The sequence below is a fragment of the Sabethes cyaneus genome, chromosome 1 (genome assembly GCF_943734655.1).
Source record: "Sabethes cyaneus chromosome 1, idSabCyanKW18_F2, whole genome shotgun sequence".
In the NCBI taxonomy this organism is placed as follows: domain Eukaryota; kingdom Metazoa; phylum Arthropoda; class Insecta; order Diptera; family Culicidae; genus Sabethes; species Sabethes cyaneus.
The window spans coordinates 156572279-156595574 of NC_071353.1; the positions used below are offsets into that span (position 1 = coordinate 156572279).

Below are 23296 nucleotides of genomic sequence, written 5' to 3' on the forward strand. Positions count from 1 at the left end.
ACTAATCAAGCAAATGGAACCAAATTTGGCATGTGAAAGTTTTCTAGGGCAAGAATATTTTCTATGGTGAATTAAAACTCCTCCCCACTTTAAGAGGGGGGGCTCCTATACAAATGAAATACAAATTTCCTCATAACTCGAGAACTAATCAAGCAAATGGAACAAAATTTGGCACGTGGGTGTTTTTGGAGACAAATTTTTTTTCTATGATGAATTGGGACCCCTACCCACTTTAGGAAGGGGGGCTCCTATACAAATGAAATGCAAATTTCCTCATAACTCGAGAATTAATCAAGCAAATGGAACCAAATTTGGCATGTGAAAGTTTTCGAGAACAAGAATATTTTCTATGGTGAATTAGGATCCCTCCCCACTTTAAGAAGAGGGCTCCTATACAAACGAAATACAAATTTCCTCATAACTCGAAAAGTAACCCAGCAAATGGAACCAAATTTGACATGTGAGTGTTTTTGGAAACAAAATTTTTTTCTATGATGAATTGGGAGTAGGACCCCTCCCCACTTTAGGAGGGGGGGCTCCTGTACCAATGAAATATAAATTTCCTCATAACTCGAGAACTAATCAAGCAAATGGATCCAAATTTGGCATGTGAGTGTTTTTGGAGACAAAAATTTTTTCTATGATGAATTGGGACCCCTCCCCACTTTAGGAGGGGGGCTCCTATACAAATGAAATACAAATTTTCTTATAACTCGAGAACTAATCAAGCAAATAGAACCATATTTGGCATATGGAGGTTTTCGAGGGCAAGAATATTTTCTGTGGTGAATTAGGACCCCATCAAAATTGTGATTTTGGTAAGTAAAACGGTAATTTTTACTTCAATATTCAAAACGGTCTAGCAAAAAAGGGCCGACCTAGACCGATGTGATCTCAATATCGGAGACTAAACATTTATACAAAATTTGATTTGCTGCTTTTGAGTAGTTAAGTTTATTGACATTTGAAAAAACTATAGTTTTTTTATAAAAAATGCCTGCAGCTTGAGAACAGAAGGAGATAACGACTTGATTCCTTCAAACAAAATGTGTGTTTTCTATTCATGTGAAAGTGCTCGGAAGGCATGATTTGTGAGAAACAAATACGAAAGAAGATATAAAGGAAAAACGGATTTTTTAGGTCCACCCCGACAAGAAAAAAACTTTAAATATCTCCGGCCCATGATCCATAAGAGATAGAACTTTTATTTCTTTGGCAAAGTTACTTAAAACTTAATGTTCTTTAACTTTGCTGAACGTTTTATTCAGCTAACTTGAGCCATAAAAAAGTTTATATTTTGCACTCGCTTACTATGATGGTCACCCTAATGTTATATACACCAAAAAATGCGGGAGTTAAAATAACAAATTTACTCAGAACATACTATATACCTAGGACTAACAGTTTTAGCGTAATTATTTTTGTCCGCCTAGCTTTGGGTTTCATCCCATTGGGTTCATTCATTGCTGGTCATTTTATCTTTCCAACGATATATAAATTGTTCAGTTTTGTTCAGTAGTTTAGTAGTTATTAGCATTTGAAATCTTTCATTCCAACGTTACACTTCTATTTTCGTTTTCACAAAGTGCTACACAGTCCCAGATAGTAAACAAAAACGTAGTCCTACGTCAAAAAAATGAACATCGCATTAGAATAAGTAAAGTATTGTAGTTTTGTTTAGCTTTTACTACAAAGGTATCGATACAAATATCGGCGTTTTAGTATCGATACTGGTCGGAACACTGACTATCGATTCAAAATATCGAAGTATCGGCCCAAAAGTATCGATTTTTTCGATACCAATACAGTATCGCCCAATGCACCTGTACTACTTTTCGAAAGTATCTGGCATCCCTGCATTATGAATGTTAAATTAAATTCGCGACTACGAGTACGAAGATGCTGATATTAGGTAAATATTGTTTGGTTTTTATGTGAGATAACAGAAGAGGGAAGCATTTTGGCCTTTGTCATCATTCACAATGACAATGACAATGGCAGAATGACACAATGCAGGTTCGACATGGGATCGGACTTCGTAGAAGTGCGAACAGGCTTGAAAATCTATTTCAGTTCAGCTTCGGTAATCGCAAACGTAAGTAGTACTGTAAGCAACGGTAGCTTTCGATAGGTACCGTGCAAGTACCATATTCAAAACAGTGCCCAATTCTGAACAGTTGAAAATTTTTTCATAAATAATGATAAAACTCTGACTATTTAAACCATTAAATTGTTTGAATAGCTAGAATTTTGTCACTATTCATGAAAAATTTGCAACTGTTTCGAATTAGGCACTGTTTTGAATATGGTGCTTGCACGGTAACTGCTGTTAGGTCTTTCTTTTGTTAGTTATTATACTAGATTTGTAAATCCAATGAGTCGGTAACAGTTTTCTGCTATAGTTCCATCAATTGAAGAGTTAAAATTTTCACAACGTTGTAAGTACGATTACAAAGTTATTGATTGAAACGTAATCTTGAACAGGATAGGAAATAAACCGGAATGGCGGACATCATGGAGCGTCGCAAGGTACACATCAACCAGCTACCCAACGAAATTTTGCAGCTCATTTTCACTTCTTTGGCCCGCCTGGGCGAACGTAAAACGCTCTCCATGGTGAGTCGGCGATGGAATGCTCTGGCTTTTGACTACAGTTTTTTGGGTCGCATTCAATTGAACCTGAAGATATATGAAAAGAAAGACATAAAAGCACTACATAAAATTTCACGATACTATCGAGCCGTACTTTGCGATTTTAGATCCGAATTTAATGAAGAGGAAATCGAAAAATTAGTGATGTGCTTTGAAAGACCTTGCACATCCGTGGAGCAATTATTATGTTTTAAGCCAACAGAAGGCTTTCCTGTGAAATTATTTTTCCTTTGTTCACGTGTTGAGGAGGTCGAATACTTCTGTGAATGGCAAACACCAGATGATGCATTACCGGTTCTAGAAAACTTGAAGGAATTACTTGTCAGTGATATCCGCAGCATCAAGCAACTTAACATCATTCGCCTGGCTCCAAATCTACGTATACTTAAAGCCTCGAACAACTTTCACGATCTACCCTTGATAATTCAGAAATTGTCACTCAAGCACCTGTCAGTGTTTTATAAAAACTACGGCGATGGGGTATTTGGAAAATGTCCAAATGTATCCCAACTCTCATCAGTAAGTGCGGAGATGATTGATCAAGAAGAGCTGGAACAACTCTGTAGGGTTTGTCCATCGTTGACCAAATTACGACTTGTCTGCGGATGCGTTACATCATTACAATGTTTGACCAGTCTAGCGCATCTCAAAGTAAATTGCTTCAACTTGGCATTTAATTTAAACTTTTTATCGGCATTCTTTTTCGTTACAGATTCTTAGTTTTGGTTATAGAGAAATTTGCCCAACATTTCTTGATATTTGTTTGCCCAGCATTGAAATGTTGCAATTCAATCGAAGCGACATGTCACCGTACCTAACGATGCATTTCGTCAATCATTGGCAACGCATCTTTCCCAGTGTTCATTATTTGAAATTTAGTTGCGATGCGATACCGACCGGAAAGGTCAACGATAGTTTTCCGCACCTTACAACCCTGGAGATTGTCGAATGCAGTGGTGAACACCTGTACGATCTGATAGAAGGCCTATCCAAACTACGGGAATTAATTGTGCACAATGAACCGGAACTATTAGCCAGTGACCTACCACCGCTAAAGAATTTGCAGCAATTGACGTTGAAAACTAGTGCACTGGAAGTAACCGACGTGATGGCAAACCGTGTTCCGAATTTGCAGTTTTTGAATTTATTCGGCGAATCACAGTGCACCGGCACCGAAAAGCTGCCTCCAAGGTGTACGGTCAGGCGGTACTTCCAGGATAATGGTTACAAAATTTTCGATGATAAATTCGATAATACTGTAGTTGTTCATGATGATGATGATGATAATGATGACGATACTGATGATGACGATACTGATGATGATGATGCTGATGATGATGATGATGATTGCGCAGACGCTAATGGAAATTAAAATTATGATTCTTTAGAAACGTGCACAACAAACAATGTGCACAATAAAGTCTCTATTTTAGCCGGTAGATTATCGTAGATTTCGTAATCCGAATTTTCTATCCTGAACTCTGTGTGATTCCACCACAAACCAATTCCTCTCAGTCGTAAATCAAATTGAATTGAGGCAAACCCGCTATTGTTGAATGCAACTTATAATGCGCATTTAAATCCAACGTGCTTATCGTTTCGTTTCTCCGATTACCAACGGGCATGATAATTGCCAACGAACGAGCTATAATAATACTTAGTTCAGCTCAGCAAAACAAACAGCAAAAAGTAAATTCTGATTAACTTATCAAACCCCTCCCCCGCCCCCCTGTTACCTGCCCTGCTTTCCCCATACTACCTACATTACAGATAGTAACTAGTGGAGACAGGTACCCTGTCCAGTCAGTCCAGCACCAGCTTTTTCCTACTTACCGATTAGTGTCGGTGGAATGATTAGATTCTGGCGGTAGATCATCGTCCAGGTCGCGTACACTGCCACACTGGACAGTGCGGCTAAGGCCAGCAGAAGGCATCCCTGAATGTAGGTGTGTTTTTTCCTGTAAATGGAAAATGGAAACAATAAAATTATAGCTTCTCCTTTAAACAAGACGGAAGGCATAACGAACGACCTGCCTCTGCCTGCCTGCCTGGTGCTGCGGAACTGGAATGCGAGCCGGTCATAAATATGATTAGTTTTGTGGTCGGGGTAGGTGCTGTGGATGGCGGTGGCGACTTCGTGACTGGTACCTCTAACTTCTAAGTTCTAACCTCTCATAAGTGTGGCATTTCGCTTTTTTTGCACCGATGGAATGTTGAAAGGGAAGTTTGGTTGGTTTGACGTTTGTGTTTATGTTACGGATAAATTCAAAGCCTACGTTGTTGGTTTAACCACAGATAACTTTTTTCGATGAAACATAAATTTATACCAACTCGATAGGGTGGCCTTCAATTAAAATTCTAACATAAAAGTTCGTTCAAACTTCTGTATCGACTGACTTCGCAGCCGGTTATTAGAGTACAGGACATTTACAGGGCTAGTGCAACGATCCTGCTGACTCTATATAGCAGCACCTCCCAGCCAAGAACCAGTACAGAAAAACTCAGAAAAGAGCACGGAAAAAATTGTGAAAAAATACCGGACAAACACGTGGTAGCAAAAGAGGAAAGACACGGGAGCGCAAAAGAAGAAAAATTGGCATGAAAAGAAAAATCGTAACAGAACGGGAGGGGAAATCCGGGTCGTAAAAAGAGAAAAAATGTGGAAAAAAAAGAAAACGGGAGCAAAAAAGAAAATGAGGTAAAAAACGACAAGACTTGACAGAAAAAGAGGGAAGACGGAAGAGAACAAACAATAGAGAAAATAAAAAATGAGATAGAAAATGAGGACAAACTGGACAGGAAAGAAGAAAAAACAGAATAGTGATGAAAAACGGGATAGAAAAAGAGGAAATTTCAAAGATTCGATTTGAAGATCGAAAAAGAAGAAAATTCAAGAGCAAGAAAATTATGAAACAAGAAAAATGAAGAAAAAAGAACGGAAGGGAAATGGTCAAAGCGAAAAACAGAACGTGACAGAAAAGAAGGACATGATAAGAAGAAGAAAGGAACAGATCTACTAAAACTTAACCGGTACAGAAAAACTAAAAAATGTTAACGGGACGGTGAACAAAAAACGAGGAAAAACGGGCCTGAGGTCATGGCAGAGAAAAAAATCGTGACAGAAATGGTGGGTAAATGGGAAAGAAACTGTGGAAAACAGGACAAGAAAAAGGAAATGGAATAGAAAACAACCAAAGAGAAAGGAAGAATAGTGAAAGAGAGAGCGAGGCAAACGAGGAATAAGAAGATGGGATAAAGTGAGGATAGGAAGGGAAAATGGCACATAAAAAGAAAAACAGGACCAAAAAGGGTATAAAGGAAAAAGATGATGAAAAGATGACGAGAAATAGAAAGAAAAACCAGAGAGTGAAGTGAAGAAAGAGACAGACAAGAAGTAAAAACGGGAAGAAACGAAACAGACGGAAGTTTGAAAAAGACGAAAACTTTAGAAACGATTATTCTGCTGCTTTCCAGAAAAGGGGGGAAAATAAGACAGGAATGAAAAAGTACGGTAATAAACGTAACAAAAACTGGATAGAGCGAGTGAGAGAGAGACGGAAACTGGCATGAAAAAAAGTAATGAGAGGGAAAACGGGACATAAAAAAGAAGAAAGGTAGAAAATGGCAGGGAAAAAACAGACAGGAGACGGACAAAAATAGATGGAAAAGGAAGAAGAATCATAAAGAAATTTATTTGGAGAAAAACGGGATAGAAAAGGAGAAAATACAGTACACTCAAGTACTTTTTTACACGGTTTAGTTTTTTCAGTATTAAGAACGGGATAACTTAGAGACCATTCATTTATTTCTCAATTCATTTGGGAGTAGCTCGACATTCCTCACGTAGATTGTAAATAGTTCCTTAGCTGCACCGTTTTCGAGTACAGGCAGCAGGAAAATGGAGAAACGAGAACAAAAAAAGAGGCAGGAACCGGAACAGAAAAAAAAAGCAAAAAGCGAAAAAACAGAACGTAACAGAAAAGCAGCATACGCAGGATAAATAAATAATAATAAAATAATAAAAGGAAGAACAGAACGGAACGAAACATAATAGAAAACGAAAAACATAGAAGATTCGGGGGACAGAAATCAGGACATCGGGACAGAAAATGACAAAAAATGTGATACGGAACGAGGAAAAATGGAAAACAGAAAAAACAGAGTCAGGACTATAGAGAAAAGCGAAACACGTGATAGGAAAAAAAGAATGGAACAGAGAAAGAAGAAGAGACAGAAAAGAGATAAAAAACGGAAGACAAAAAACGAAGAGAAAAGAAAAACAGAAAACGTGAACAGAACAGAAAAAATGGACCTGGACACAAGAAAAACCGGAACAATCTGTAATCAGAAAAAATGGGTCAGGAAAAGAAAAAAAGTAACGCTTTGCAAGTGAATGGTCATGGGTTCGAATCTTAGTAGAATTAGACCATTCGCTGTCTCGGATGGCTATAATTGGGGACAGCGCTGTCATGTGGAACGAGGTGGGTAAAGTAGATCAAGCTTTGAAGGTAAACCCCAATACACACAAGCACGCACATATAAAATTCAATAAGCATATCGCTCACTCAATAGCGATTATTGCAACAATAAATGCAGTGCGGATTATAAAGTAAACGCCCGGGCGATATCACAATAGATCAAACGATATGTGATGAGTCCATACAGGAAAAAAACTAGAGTAAAGCGACAAAAGAGAATCATATTAGTACAAACGCTATAGAAAAGAAGAAAGAACGAGGGATCTAAAAGAGGAAAAACGGAACAAACGAAGACGAAAAACGGGAAGGAATATAGATAAAAAGAGTTAAAAATGACTAACTATTTCTTTTCCGTTTTCCTTTTCTCCCCCTTCTGTTTTATCTCCTTTTGCCACGTTCAACATCTGTTTCCTCATTTTTTCAATTTTTTTTCTCTTCTCTCCTCTTTGCATCCCCTTTATGTCCCGTTTTTGTTTTCTCTTTTCTTCTTTGATGTTTTGTCACAGAGAACAGACATCCAGGCTGGCATACTCAACCTGTGTAAATTTTTGTAACGGCAATTTCGAAATAACCCCTCGTTCACGTTAAAGTTACCCGAAGTTACCCCTCGCACCCCAGGCGATTCGTTTGATGGCGACGCCACCCGCAAGCATCTGTCAAAACTGAAATCCGATATATTTCTTTCCCTTTTTTACTTATGCAAAAACCAAAAAAACATCAAAAGCTCATCAGTAAACAAACCGAACGATGGGAATGGTACAAAGGTTTGTTGATACTATCGAAACTAGTGTGGTATCGATAGTATCGTCAAACTTCATTGTTAGAAATGATTTCCGATTTGTGACACACACGTGGCAAAATTCGGTCTTCTTTTGATGTTATCGTGTTGTTATGCTAATTATCATTATTATTGCTGTTGATGTTTGACTAGTTTTGTTCGAAATAGTATCCGTCAAATCATCGATAAATAAATGATAAAATAAATGCCCCGTAATATCGATAGTTATTTCAAGTGTTATCTCTCATCGTTAATTCTGGCTTTAGTTTTCAGAAGGTCGCATAATGCATGCAAAAGGGTTGATTATGCGACCTTTTGAAAACTAAAGCCAGACCTTTAGTTTTCAGAAGGTCGCATAATGCATGCAAAAGGGTTGATTATGCGACCTTTTGAAAACTAAAGCCAGAATTGACGGAAATACTTGACGGTGTCGGTGATTGACAGTCAATTTAGTTTGGCGATTCGTAGGCTAGGCGGCGTTTGATAACTGTTGTAATTTTAACGGTTTTTCGTTTGAATTTTTACACAGAAAGTTACGAAAAATTTGTTCTAGCTTGGATGTCTGTGTTCTCTGTGGTTTTGTCTTTTTATATCTTCTGTTTTCCTCTTTTTGAAGGTTTCTTTTGCGTTTACTCTCTTTCTTTTTTTCTCCCTTTTTCCTCTCCATCCGCTTTCTTTATTTTTCTGGTCTTATTCTGTTCGCATGTCGCATTTAACCAGTTTCTTGGTTTTCCTTTTTCAGTTTATTTTTCCTTATTTCTCGTTTTTCTCTGGTTATTACGTTATGTACGTTATGTTATTACGGTTATGTACGTTTTTTTCTTTTCCAGTTCGTTTTTTTGTATTTTCTCTTTAAAAACAGAAAAATGTAGTCGACAAGCAAAAGGAAAAGGGAAAAACGCGAAGGAAAGAAAAGAAAAAAAACTGGCACGATAAAGGCATGAAAAATAAAAAAAATCGTGACAGAATGGGAGGAAAAACGGGAATAAGGGGAAAGGTAAAAACGGGAAGAAAAAACGAGGCATAAACTAAGGAGCCGGACAGAAAACGAAGAGTAAGACGAGAGAAAATTTAAAAAACACAAAGAAAGCGAAATAAAATTAGATAAACTGGACAGAATAGGAGGAATACGGCAACAGTAAAATGGAGAAACGAGAACAGAAAAAACGGAATAGAAAAATAAAAAAAACTGAAGACAAAAATTGGCAGGAAAAAGAAAAGCAGAACGTGACAGAAAACAGTAAGAACCGATCAGACGAAAAGGAAAAGCCCGAAAGCGAAAAAAGCCGAAATTAGGGACCGGATAAAGTCGACGTGACGATGGACAGAAACAAAAAACACAAAACATAATAGGGAATGAGGAAAGACGGAAGAAAAATAGTGAAAAAACAGAAAAGAACAATCAGGACTCTGTAAAATGACGAAAAGCGGAGCAGGAACAGAAGGAACAAAGCAAGAGGAAACTACGGACAGAAAAAAGCAAAAAAAAAACGGAAGAAACGTGGAAAATGGGACAGATAAAAAAGAAAAACGGAAGACAAAAAGCAAAAGAAAAACAGAATGTTTCACCAGCCGGGGCTTGGCTTTGAGCTTGGCAAGTGGCGTGCGTGTCCAACTTGGCGTGGCCATAGTCTTAACGGCAGCGACAAGAGCTTCCGCGATCTCGTACCGTTTCAACAGCGACAGCTTCCCTGCCACGGCAGTTACTAGTTCCTTAATGTCCACGTGGGCTCGCCCACCAGCCCGGTTGCCTCCTCCAGCTTGCTACTAGCTCTACTAGTTTTTGCTTTTGGTTGCTTTTGGCAAAAACATAATCTATTCCAGCATCAGCTGCCTCGGTCGACTTCGATCCCCAATTTATAAATCGGTCCATTCTAATGGGTCCCAACTCTAAGCCGCTATCTTTGCTCGTAATATGTAGTCGCCTTTAGGACCCCATGGTTAACTATGCCAGCAGTGAGTCCATGCGAGGGTTGTACCGCTATCATTCATGGGGAATGTTGCATCTGAGCCTGCAACCACCGACTTTTGAACGTACTTAGAGACCAGCTACGGTTTTACTGGGGCAGAAGACAGCCGTGTCATTAGCTTACTCGTCGTTTCGGGAAGGTGTTACTCTTCCTTACCAAGGGGCGACTCGTTTAATCTGTTCACAGGACAGGTAACAAAATTCAGCCGGATAAATATATTTTCGTCATTCGTTCATCATAAGATCGCATGAGATAAGATGAGAACAACTTCTTCTTCTTCTCTGACCAGCCTGGTAAAGCGTATGTATAAAATTGAAGATTTTGGTATTACTGATCATTCTGCAAAAATATCGGACGAAGATCAAGAGATTCAGCAGGCTCTGCTGAAATTTCTTGAACCCGCTTTGAAAGGCGAAGGTGCAGAATATTACACCCGAGTACTAGGCATCATGTGGGATCTTCAGACAGATCAATTCGTCTTTCCTTTGAATCTCCCTGCACTAGACAAAACGATTCGGACCGGGTCTTCAAAGCAGTGAAGGTGTTCGACAATTGATTAGTATTCCTCTAGAAATATCATCTGCTGAATTGCTGAATTTCCACAAGGAAATAGTCGAGTATGCGTTAAGTTTATTATGCTATACCATTTACCACACAGAAATGATTGATTAACCCGATATTGAAAGGTTTTCTGATTCCAATAGATTGATTAGAACTACTGGGTACGTTTTAAAAATGAAAAATATTTTGCTGTTGCCAAAACACAATCGACCACAGCGCTTGACGATTGATGTCCGTGATATAAGTGAGGCGAGAAATGTTTGGCATAGAAAAGTACAGCTGAAAGTGTTCAATGAAGAGTTTCGGAGTCTAAGCCAAACTGGATACGCCAAGAGTAACAGTCGTTTGAAGTCCTACTCTCCGTTTATGCACAATGGAATCATTCGCATGAGAGGTCGTTTGCAAAATGATGATAAACCTTTTGAAGTCAATAATCCTGTAATCCTGCCCAACAACCATCAGTTTTCAACATTATTGATTCGAATGTACCACATTGTCAATGCACATCAAGGGCTAGAAACCGTCCTTACCAATTTCAAAGAACGTCATCGTATCCTGAAGATCCGTTTGCAGGTGAAGAAATACGCAAAGTCCTGTATCAAATGTCGAGAGTTAAGAGGAAACCCGACTGTTCCGCAAACGGGTAACCTGCCTCCTGAAAGGACAGATAAGGAACTAAAACAATTGGTAAGAACATTGGATCAGCCGCAAATTGAAAATTCATTAAGCGTTAGGGGCGTCGAATGGACATTTACTCCCCCTGGAGCACCGCATTTCGGAGGATGCTGGGAGCGGTTAGTGAGAACTGTGAAAACTGCACTTCGAGCAGTGCTACGGGAAACACATCCAACGGAATTGGTTTTACGGACAGCTTTGTGTGAGGTAATGAACGTAATTAACAATAGACCGTTGATGCATATATCCGATGACCCTCAAGAGCCTGAACCACTGACGCCAAACATGTTGCTGCTACGTCGAAACAATTCAATTCAATTTGATCACGATTTTGATGAGTGAGATCTGAACTGTCTTGCTACCTATAAGCACGCACAGGTATTTGCAGATAGGTTTTGGCGCAAATGGATAGCTGCATATCGACCAGAGCTGATGAGGAGCCGGAAGTGGCCGGATAGTAGAAACTATCGTGAATATGGCATTGGAGATCTAGTAATGATCGTGGATGAATCTCTCCATCGTTGAAATTGGCCAAAAGGTGTGGTAGAAAAGATTTTTCAGAGAACAGATGGAAGGGTGAGGACAGTTTGTGTAAGAACATCGAGATCAGTGTACACGAGACCAGTTAGCAAAATTATACTATAGCAAGTGAGCTCTGTTACTGGCCCGGAGAATGTTGCCAACATTTTACACACGAATAATACAAACGTGCCAAACCCCGTAACCCTGGTTACCGCTTGATTTGGAAAATAACAAATCAAAGCAATCGGGGGTGAAAATTTTCACTAATTTTTTTCAAGCACTTTCGTTGAGATAGGTTTGTTGTAAATTTGCTCTGCTTAAGATTGTTTTAAAATAAATTAACGTAAGATTGTTAATTGCTGAAAAATACAAAATCGTGGTTTTGTGAAAAAGAAACCTTGAAGTCGCTGAAGTCCTGAAGAACTGTCCTGTGCCTACATTTTTGGCCCTTCTCTCCCAGGTAAGGGAAGATTTTGTTCTGCTGCTAACTGTGCCTACACTATGATATCGAAGTCATCTGCAAAGCCTAGAGTTGGCTACCCTTGGTAAAAATCGTGCCTCTCGTTTCGATGCCCGCTCGTTGGATTACCCCCTCAAGGGCGATGTTGAACAGCATGCAGGATAAACTGTCACCTTGTTTCAACCCTCGCCGCGTCTCGAAGGGAATCGAGAGTGTCCCAGAGATAGGCGGCGTTTACCAACGTAATACCACGATAGTAGCAGCAGTCTAGCCGATCACCCTTTTTGTAGATGGGACAAACCACTCCTTCCATCCATTCCTCCGGTAGTTTTTCCTCCTCCCAAATCCTCGAAATAACCCAATGTAGTGCCTTTGCTAGTGTTTCCGCCATGTTTATAAAGCTCTGCCGGAAGGCGGTTTTTCATAGCGGCTTTATTGGTCTTCAGCAGCCCGATTTCTCGTTTAACTTTTTGGAGAACAGGTGCTAGGACTATCTTCCATGGGCGCTCCTAGGTTAATTTCCGTTCCGCCTCTTCCTGTGACTTCGCCATTGAGGCCAACTAAAGAACTGCTTCCATCTGTCGAGAACAACTTACTACTACATATTCCTATGGCTTGCGCTTCGATTTCATTTTATGTAGCCGCAAAGCTGTTTGGTAAAACGTTCAACACGACGAGAGCGTTGGTTCAGCGATTTCATTGAACAAGCATAATAACACATTGAGGAGGTGAAAAGAGAATGCGAAACATCTTTCACTCGATACGAAAATAGAGCGCGAGTTCCATATCATTCGCTAAATTTTCTCATTTTCTGGTTCAGTGATACCATTGAACAACTTACTGCTACTTATTGCTTGTGGTTTTCTGCAAAGTTATAAACCTGTTTGGATATCCTAATATGCTCACGGAACTCTCGACGTGGCTTTTTGGTTTATAGTGCTGAGCTGCAATTGCTGCATTGCTCTACGCCACCCGTAGGCACTAAGTGCCCGCTTTCCCTGGTAGCACTCAACCGAGGGTACAACCAAAAACTGGTATTTGGTCGACCACAGGCCCGGTTGTGTCCCAGGCGGCACCGCGTGGAGACTGGGATAAGTGTTTCCGCTCCTGTAGCTGAGGTTATCTGATTAGTACAAGGCCAAACCTGATCATGACCGTCCCACAACCCGCTGGGTTTGGGCCTTCACCGGTCACGACTAGGGAGCCTGTAATAAATTTTGGTCACACGCGACACGATTTTGTCTCTCTGGTTTAACAGAATTCAGGAAATATCCAATTTAATCGTGTAACATTCACGCAAGACTCCGATTTTCAACTTTTTATAGTTCTGTAACAAGGTAACTACAACGAGTTAATTAATTATAACCGTAAAATTCCTTTAGTATTTGTTTAAACCGGAGTATAAAAACTTTTTATTATATTCTAGCCAGTTTAAGGGGTTTTCCTGGTTCCAAGTATCGAACAAGCCAAAACGAGCACCTTATTTTTTAAAACCATGCTTTCGTCGAACGACATATAATAGCGCCATTTGGTGCTGCTATCGGCACCAACCTGTGTTGTCGTTATTTCAAAATTAATTGCCGTTGCTTCTAGCGAACCCGGACCGGACGACGGGCTTTCCACAATCCTCGACTCGCGTTCTCGTTTGGCGAACGACGACTCCAAAATTAAGTGGATGGGCCCTTCACTCGAAGCCGGAAGGGTAACATAAAAAATATTACACTCCAAAAGCAAAGGCAAACCAGTGAAAGGCAAAGTGAAATATAATACCACACAACTTCTCTTTCGGTTTGGTTGGGTTTGTTTTGGGTTGGGTTGGATCGGGTGAGGAGCCTCCTATTCCGGTTGGTCACCGGATCAGTTTCAGCACCCTCAAGGTTTTGCAATTTTACCTTCTTCTTGTGTGTTTTTTTTTTAACCAATTCAACCACTCAAACAAAAAGAAAACCCAAAAGAAGGGAGGCGGGTTATGATTTACCGTCTTTGTGCGGTTTAAGCCTCGGACTCCGAGAGCTGCAGCGTATCGAATGACCTACTTAGGGGCGAAGCCGTTGTCCTGATTTGAAATCGGATGCTTCCCTTTATTGAAAGCGAATTGCTAATACACTTGGCACCGATTGAAGGTGGTGGCCGACCAACCCGACCTGAGAACTAACAAAAACAATAATCGCCTGACACTAATGATGCGTCATTCACTGAGTTGCAACTGCGTCAACAAATCCGGACTAAGCTCAGATTGAAACTCGGGTTGATAGGGACACCAGCACACGCATAATGTGCTGGATTAAAAATAGAACCGAGTCAACAACTCAATGCTGATAATAGGACATACGATGAAAAGTATAATTGTACAACAAAACAACTGGTTTCTACACAAGGGTCGGTCCGCTCGGTGCTATCATGAGCAGTACAATGTTTGTGGAGAATTTTATCATCACAATTAGTGACGTGAAATGGTTTTAATTGCCTGCATATCCCGTTGCAGCGGTTGTTTGGTATAATAACAAGCTGGAAGCGCAGCTGGAAAATCTTTTCACAGATGTAACGCACCCAACAAAGAAACATTCTACCCACGGCACGGCCGTGCTGCTGATAGCAGTAACAACAACCTATTACGTTAATGACTAGTTAGTTGAGAGGCAGTTGTTCCCCATACTTCCCACCTACTGTCACGTCCGCCACCAAACCCACGAGCGAGTGCGAGTGGCATGCAGCACTGCATCGCTCTGACCTTAGAACGATAGTTAAAAATCACTTCCGGAAATCGGATAGCAAAAAACAAAAAAACAAAAGCGAAGCGAGATAAACACCTACCTTAAACTAGTATCCTCCTTAAGTAGCTCATATTTGCCCTGCTGTTTGGACATTTTCTGTCCAACTCGTCTCGTCCTCCCAGCTGCTATCATAGTGACGGGGACGGACGCATACTGCTGCTGATCGACAGCCAAACTCTGGTGGCTAACCCGTACCCAGCGGGGCTTTTACAGCAGCGGTCAGACAATTGCTCCAATCTCCAATATCACCACACCACAGGCACAGCACACGGATGAGGGTTCAACAGCGCGACTTCACTCGGACCGACTGCGATTTATGGGATGGATAAATTTACATAATGCCACCACTCTGCCACGACGAGCGAGAGCAGTATTACTACCTGCTAATGTAATCGAAAAACGTCAGTCCCGTTGGTCGAGTTGAGAGCACCTGAAAAACACAGCGCACTCACGCGATTCTTCCGTCGTTCCTCGGCTCGGAGGCGAGGCGGAACACACTTTCGTTTTTTTTCCTAATTTCAATTCGCACAAAACCTCACCCACTGAAAGCAGCAAATTTCACTCACAATTTTCCTTTAATCCGAAGAACCGTATAATCCAATTACCGCTGCTGATGCAGCAAGTTCTGGAATTTTAACAGACACCCTCCCAGCCAGCGGACTAGCCGTCGTCGTCGTCCGCAAGGCGAAATTCCACAACACAAAGACACGGCTCCGCCGTCCTTCCGTCCGTCAGCTTTGTCCCGTTGTCTAGTTGATTTTCACACGCCACGCATAAGCGGAGTTCTATATCAATTCAATATATTGTCGAAACAGCACAGCACGGTTATTACACGGCAGGATGAGGCACAAACGGAACTAAGGACCACTTGCATTGACCTTCCACTTCTATACTTTCACGGATCGGAGACTGATTGTTGTTATTGCGATGTTGGAAACAAACTGACTGTGTGTGAAACTGGTGACTGACTGACACTTCCTTCCCGTAAAGGAAAACCTTATAAATGCATTTTCATTCATCGACCTCGACTTTCGACTGTTCATTGATGGCGTTGTTGCCAACTTTCATTGGTAATGTATTTCTTTGTCTTCGTCACTGCCCATAAATGAAAAATTAGCTAATATGCCATTTTTCCAAAATTGAGATCACAATATCTAATTTCATAATATTGCCCTTTGCATTGAAAGTTGGATTTTGAGCACACTTGTTCAGTCACACATTTTGTAGGTGAGAAAAGTTGCCAAAATTTCGTGGAAAAACCCATGAATCTTGAATCTCCTATTTGAATTCTAATGCTTAAGTAGAGTTGTTATCGACGCTACGAATAATATAAAAATAGTTTCTAAATACATAATTCCACGCATAATTCATAATTTTAACAAATATGCAGCATATATGAAATAAATGAAAAATTAAATACTATTTGCTTTTCCTACAACTGGTACTGGCGCCACTGCTCAATCAAATGTCAGCTCAGATGGGAGAGTTGTAATGATGGGAAATGCCGATCAAAATCTATAACGATTATGGATCAAGTTTTCTTATCGTTAATAATTAATAACGATAATATGACAGTATAAGCAGAAATACGTAAGAAATAGAAAAAAAATGTTAAAATAATAACAAGCCAAGAAGAAGATTTCACTTTAAACCCTCCAATTTTCGATACTCTTCCGTGACGATAAAGTTTGATGGTATTATCGATATAAGATTACTAGCGATATTATCAGTAGCACACTTTTCATCACAGTTTTGAAGGTTGCACTTTATAACTGTGCAGTCCAATTGAGTGCGAAGAGCGCAATATCATAATTCTAATTTCAACCGCTTAAACCTCACGCTTCATTGGCAACTTCTTCGGGTGCACAGATTAGATGTTTCATTATCCATTTCGTCGTCACTTATGCTTCCGTACTATTTTAAATAGTTTAAAACCATTTTGAAAACTCGCCAGCATAAGATAATTCACAACGTTAGCACGTTAACCAAGTTTTTCCCTGGATTGTTAACTCTCCTTGGGTTAATAAATGTGAAAAAATGGCTGCTGCGTTAAAAACGTGCCCCGGAAGTCTTTTGGCCGCAGGTATCGCTGTTTCAATTTCACAGCATGACTCCGGCATGTATGACGGATAATATACACATTAAACAGGTTGCCATTACCGCGTAAAACCTCTTTGACAGACAAATGTAATAAAATTGCGTTTTTCTCAACTTCATGTTTGTGGCATAATAGCCAATTCTTCATTTATGGGCAGATCAGAGGATCATCAGAGCTTTTCCGAATTTTCTTGATTGAAAATTTTTGGCTAGCTAGCTTTTTTTCTGGATTGTTAAAAAAAAATCTACTAGCTTTTTCATAAAAAAATTTGCTCTGCAATGCTTCACTCTAAATAATTTTTACGTCGAAATTATGGGAAAAATTATGCCACTGACGTTATGTGAAAACATATATTTATCTTCCATTCAAATTTTCCGTATTGTTTACTTGAATTCAACATATATTTCTTCTTACTTTTGATTATAGTCACTTTAACCGCTTGAGTCATTCATGACTTCTGCGGGGTGTAACGCGCGTTTTTACTGCCGCCTCTCATTGACCCTGACGACACTGACATTTTCGTAACGCGAGCCGAACTCAACTAGGTATCAGGTATCAGCATCTTTGGCTCGAGCAGCACGTTCCTCACAATCATGTGGAAGATTTGTGCCTTGCCCATCTTGCCCGTGTCATCATTTACCTGATGAGGACGGGAAGGAAAACAGGAGGAATAGGAAGGGGTGGATGAGGAATTTGGACAAACACAAACATATATATACCGAGAGATTTTTGTACCCCCGAGGGGATACTGCAATCCTTGGTAGTTAACTTATCAAAAGTACACCCCCTGGGGGGTATACTCATGATAAATAAGAGCTTATAGCTCAATACCGCTTTCGGTAAGGAACATCAAAATGTCTCGTAATTTTAGTTTCCTAAAATCCGATTCATTTAAGACGTAGGATCCAAAGATCCTATGACGCAATTGTGCTACTGCAGGACAGTTGCAAATTACGTGATATGGTGTACCGTAGTCGGATTCACATAAATTACAATGAAACGATTCAGCTCGCTGAATCGTAGCCATATGATAATTTAGTCTGCAATGACCAGTCAGTGATCTGACAAGAATACTGCAATTTACCTTTGAGTGTTGCAAAAGAAATTTCGCAACCTTCTCACAAGGCTTAACAATGAAACTTTTCGTTTGACGACAAGTTTCAAGATTTTCCCAATAACGTACATGTTCAGATGAAAACCAAGATCGAATCTTTTGTTTTATCCAACATGCCGCAATTGGTAAAGCAGGTTCCGGTCCGAAAAACGACTTTTCTGCTCCAGATCTTGCTAGTTCATCAGCCCATTCATTTCCGGTTATACCAGAATGGCCAGGAACCCAAACCAGATGAACGGCATTTAGAATGCTTAGTTCTTCTAATTGGGTGTGGCAGGCGATGACTGTTTTAGATTTAGAATTAGCCGCACAAAGGGCTTTTATAGCGGCTTGACTGTCAGAACAGAAGTAGATAATCTTGCCTATCAGTTCTTTCTGAAGTGCAAACTGAGCTCCGCACATAATTGCAAAGATTTCAGCTTGAAAAACGGTGCAGTAACTACCCAACGAATAGGATTCCTCCAATTCCAGCTCACGGCAGTAAACACCAGCACCCGCGCGACCTTCGTACAAGGAACCATCGGTATAACAGACCACATAGTCGGAAATTTTCCTTTCCATGTAGCCTGACATCCAATCCTCTCTAGGAGGAAAGTCACTTGAGAAAGTCCTATACGGGAAAGTACGCATGAGCGTTACATCGCTAGGAGCAAGGGCAAACTTGTCCTCAGCAACAATTTGCGACCACAGTCGAGTATGACCAGTGGAACCGTCCACAGACTGCCAAAGGCCAATCGCGTGTAGTCGATAAGCACATATTAGTGCCTCTTGCTTCAGGTGGAAGTGTAGAGGTTTAATATTGAAAATAGCTTCTAGGGCGGCAGTAGGAGTTGTAGTAAATGCACCAGACATTGCCATTAAACACATCCTTTGAAGATGGTTTAGCTTTGTCTGGACAGTCACAACTTCCCCTCTCTGCCACCATACAAGACAACCATACGCCAGTATTGGTCTGACAACGACCGTGTATAACCAGTGTATGTATTTGGGTTTAAGCCCCCAAGAGTTGCCAATTGCTCGTCTACATTGCCCAAAGGCCATGCACGCTTTTTTAATTCGGAAATCAATATTTGTGGACCAGTCAAGCTTGGAGTTGAGAATCAACCCCACGTACTTCACTTCGTTCACAACATCAACATCCGAATCGTAAAAGCGCAGAGCGCGAGCTCCATTGGTATTTCTACGTCTTGAAAATAAGACGATAGATGTTTTGCTCGGATTTACCGAAAGTGCAGTTTCTCGGCACCACGTTTCTACGACACGTAGTGCCTGCTGCATTAAGTCAAATAATGTGCTTATGCACTTTCCAACTACTAGGATGAGATAGTCATCCGCAAAACCATATGACGGATAGCCTAGACCATTGAGTTTCCTCAATAGGCCGTCCGCCACAAGGTTCCATAAAAGAGGCGAGAGAACGCCACCTTGTGGACATCCACAAACACTTTGCTTCCAAATGCTTGCTTGCCGTAAGGACGAAAAAAGCAATCGGTTACTAAGCATTTGTTCTATCCACTTTATGATTATTGAAGGCACATTATGATAACGAGCAGCCTCCAAAATGGAAGCGAAAGATACGTTATCAAACGCGCCTTCAATATCCAAAAAAGTTCCTAAGCAAGATTCCTTTTGTGAAAAAGCAACCTCAATTTTATCCACCACATCATGTAATAAAGTGGTTGTAGACTTGCCACTTTGATAAGCATGCTGTGCTGAATGAAGAGGAACTTCTAGTAAGCTTGTTTCGCGGATGTGGTGATCAACAATCCGCTCAAGTGATTTAAGCAAGAAAGACGTTAGACTGATTGGTCTAAAACTTTTGGCTTGCTCGTATGTCGCGCGTCCACCTTTAGGAATAAACTTAATGGTTATTTCACGCCATTGAGTTGGGATGTACCCAATAGCAATACTACACACAAACATCCTTCTCAGAATGTGTTTGAAGTACTTGAATCCTTTTTGCAGTAGAATAGGGTATATTCCATCTGTTCCAGGAGATTTGTATGGAGAGAAGCTGTTCACGGCCCACTCAATCGCTTCAGTTGTGACAAGTCTCCGAGCAAAAGCCCATGAGTCTAAGCCACCTAAAACGATTTCTGGATCGTTTCGAACTTCAGGTTCCACACAGCCCGGAAAGTGACTATAAAAGAGACATTCCAGGATTTCATTGTCATTCGAACAGTATTCACCGTTCGAACTTCGAATGTTATTAACCTGATAATCTTTCGATTTTGACAGGATTTTATTAAGTCGACTTGCCTCGCAGAAAACTGGAAACGTTGCTACAGAACCTGTGCCAGCTCGTGCGTGCTGAAGACCGTAGAGCCTTTGCATAGGCTTTCCGGGCCTGCTTGAAAGGCTCCACGCCATCCCTCCGACGTCTATTCCAGGCTCTCCTGCATCGTTTCTTTAGTTCCGCGAGATGAGAGTTCCACCATGGTGTTCCTCTAGTCGTTTTAATAGTTTTTAGTGGGCAAGCTTTTTTCTGGATTGTTAAAAAAAATCTACTAGCTTTTTCATAAAAAAATTTGCTCTGCAATGCTTCACTCTAAATAATTTTTACGTCGAAATTATGGGAAAAATTATGCCACTGACGTTATGTGAAAACATATATTTATCTTCCATTCAAATTTTCCGTATTGTTTACTTGAATTCAACATATATTTCTTCTTACTTTTGATTATAGTCACTTTAACCGCTTGAGTCATTCATGACTTCTGCGGGGTGTAACGCGCGTTTTTACTGCCGCCTCTCATTGACCCTGACGACACTGACATTTTCGTAACGCGAGCCGAACTCAACTAACTTGTCGTCGTCGATCGGTCAATCGAACATTCGTCAACTGATCGATCGGCGCTTGCTTTGTAACACAATTATTAACCCGTTGGTAATCATGCTTCGTTTTCCGTAACCTAGCCGTTACATCACTCCATTTTTATAAATGAAATAGTCACTGGTTAAAATAGATTTTTATTTACAACTATTTCTCCGTTTCGCTACTTCACGTGCTAGATTTCATTGATAATTTTCCACAATTTCCTTATCCATATTCCACATTGTCATATCTTGCTGTTGCTGGTTTCTTGTCGCACCTTGCAGGGAATTTACGGTTCGCAACTTCTGGTCTAATATTGTAGGCGAAATTTTTCTTAATGAAGCTACTCTCGAGACAGTCACCTTGCTCTTCAGCTTGATTTATGTAGTATCTTCAGATGTGTGCTATTCAGTTTCAGTTGATTCAATTTCGATCTTTCCTCGATTAACTTCTCGAACGATAAATTCTTCGCTCCTAAAATTTGGTTCTAATGATTCCTTAATGCAAGTAACGCATTAACACAGTATCACCACTGACGAACTGACACGACACATAGAAGAAAATCCTTTAAACCATCGTCCTACACATTTTGCTTGCACACTAGCACCCTCTGTTATGCATGTTGCGGAGTAGCTTGCATTTGCAGGTTTTAGCTGTAGGATTTTTACATTTGTATGGTTTTATACTGAAAACTCGAAGCAACACTCGCGCGCCGCGGTGTGTCCATGTTGCGAAACAGGATGCTTTTTTGAAAAATGAGTGGTTTTTGATTGGACGATGGAATTAACGCGAGTGTCTCGTCTGTTTGTCTGTGGAATTTTTATCGCCATCCGAAAAAGGTCCATATTTTTAACCTTCCTAATGCATTAGAAAAAAGTTACATATTATGCATTAAGGGTCGAAAACGACCCAAGTTTTGAAATTGCCCTCATTCATCCATTTTCAATCCGAATTTCGTTTTCTTTACCTCATTTGAAAGCTGTGGCCAAAAACTGGCACCCAAGGTATGTTAGGGGATATTTGTAGACTAATGGCCACTTCTGCGTCGGTTCCGGAACACCCACTACCAGGTCCCGGGGGATATGTTTATATTTTGAGATAATTCATTTTGCGGCACATCAAATCACATTGGCTTGATAAAATAAGATTAATGGAAGTACAATGGGGACATTTTGGACTCAAATGGCCATTTTCCCATTGGTTCCGGAACATCCGGTACCTGGTTTTTGAGAACAATTTTGAATTTTAGGATGATTTATCTTGCCACACGTCAAATTACGTCAGCTTGATATCATTAGACTATTGAAAGTATAATAAAGACATTTTGAAGGCAAATGGCCACATCAGCTTTGGTCCCGGAACATCCGGTACCCGGTTTTTGGGCCCATTTTTGTATTTTAGGATAACTCATCTTGCGACACATCAAATCACATCGGCTTGATTAAATAAGACTAATGGAAGTACAATAAGGTCATTTAAAAGCCAAATGGCCACTTTACCACCGGTTCTGGAACATCCGGTGCCTGGTTCCGCGGGACATTTTTGGATTTTGAAATAACTCATCGTGCGGCACATCAAATCGCAACGCCTTGATCAAATAAGACAGTTACAAGAGGTTTGAGGACAATTTGTAATTTTTCCATTGTACTTTCATTAGTGTTATTTTATCAAGCCAATGTGATTTGATGTTTGATGTCTAGGAGGATTGGGTTAAACATAAGTGCGTCGAAGCCCAAATACATGAAAGAAAGAGGCTCGATAAATCAAACACGTGCCTCACACGGACGGTAACTGTTCACAGCGTCGCTTGCCGGAAGCGGGAGGCACACCGGACAATATTTGGCGGAGAACAAACTGTAAGCGGAGAGCGGCAGAGACGAATGAATCACGAGCTACAGAAACTGTTTGGAGAGATTCTCATTGTCATCTGGCGAAAGTCAGTAGGCTATCATGGGCCGGACATTTCGTAAAGATACCGGACGGCAGTGTGACGGAAACAGCTCTTTTCAACAGCTACATCAGCACCAGGAACAGGGAGGCTTAACGTGCGAAGATGGCACGACCAAGTCGAAAGTGATTTGAGACTTCTGAGACTGGAAAATTGGCGACGAGTGGCCCAAGATCGAGTTGAATGGAGACGACTGTTTATAACAGCATGAGCCGGGGTGGCTACCAGGTTACTGACGGCTACTAACGATGACAACAACTACGCGTTTGCGATACCTAGCAGAAAAGGAAAACATCAACGCGGTGGGAATATATACACTGAATGTTTTTCCGGTTTTTCAATTACAATGGGGAAAATTTCTGGAGAGGGCCTGCAGAATTCTGGAGGGGGCCTGGTACCCCAGGCACCCCCTCTAGCTACGCCAATGCATGTTGGGTATTTTTATCACTGC

At 40.6% G+C, this 23296-nt stretch overlaps 1 protein-coding gene across 1 annotated transcript in view; it reads right to left on the minus strand.

Moving 5' to 3' along the window:
- Positions 1-15821, minus strand: part of LOC128737710 (chitinase-3-like protein 2) — a 69730-nt gene extending 53909 nt beyond the window's left edge. The window contains exons 1-2 of the mRNA XM_053832409.1: positions 14911-15821; positions 4486-4610 (exon numbers count right to left, since the gene is read on the minus strand). Of these exons, the coding sequence (XP_053688384.1) occupies positions 4486-4610; positions 14911-15002 (217 nt within the window). The 5' untranslated portion in view covers positions 15003-15821. The remainder of the gene's footprint in view (positions 1-4485; positions 4611-14910) is intronic.
- Positions 15822-23296: the final 7475 nt, after the last annotated feature.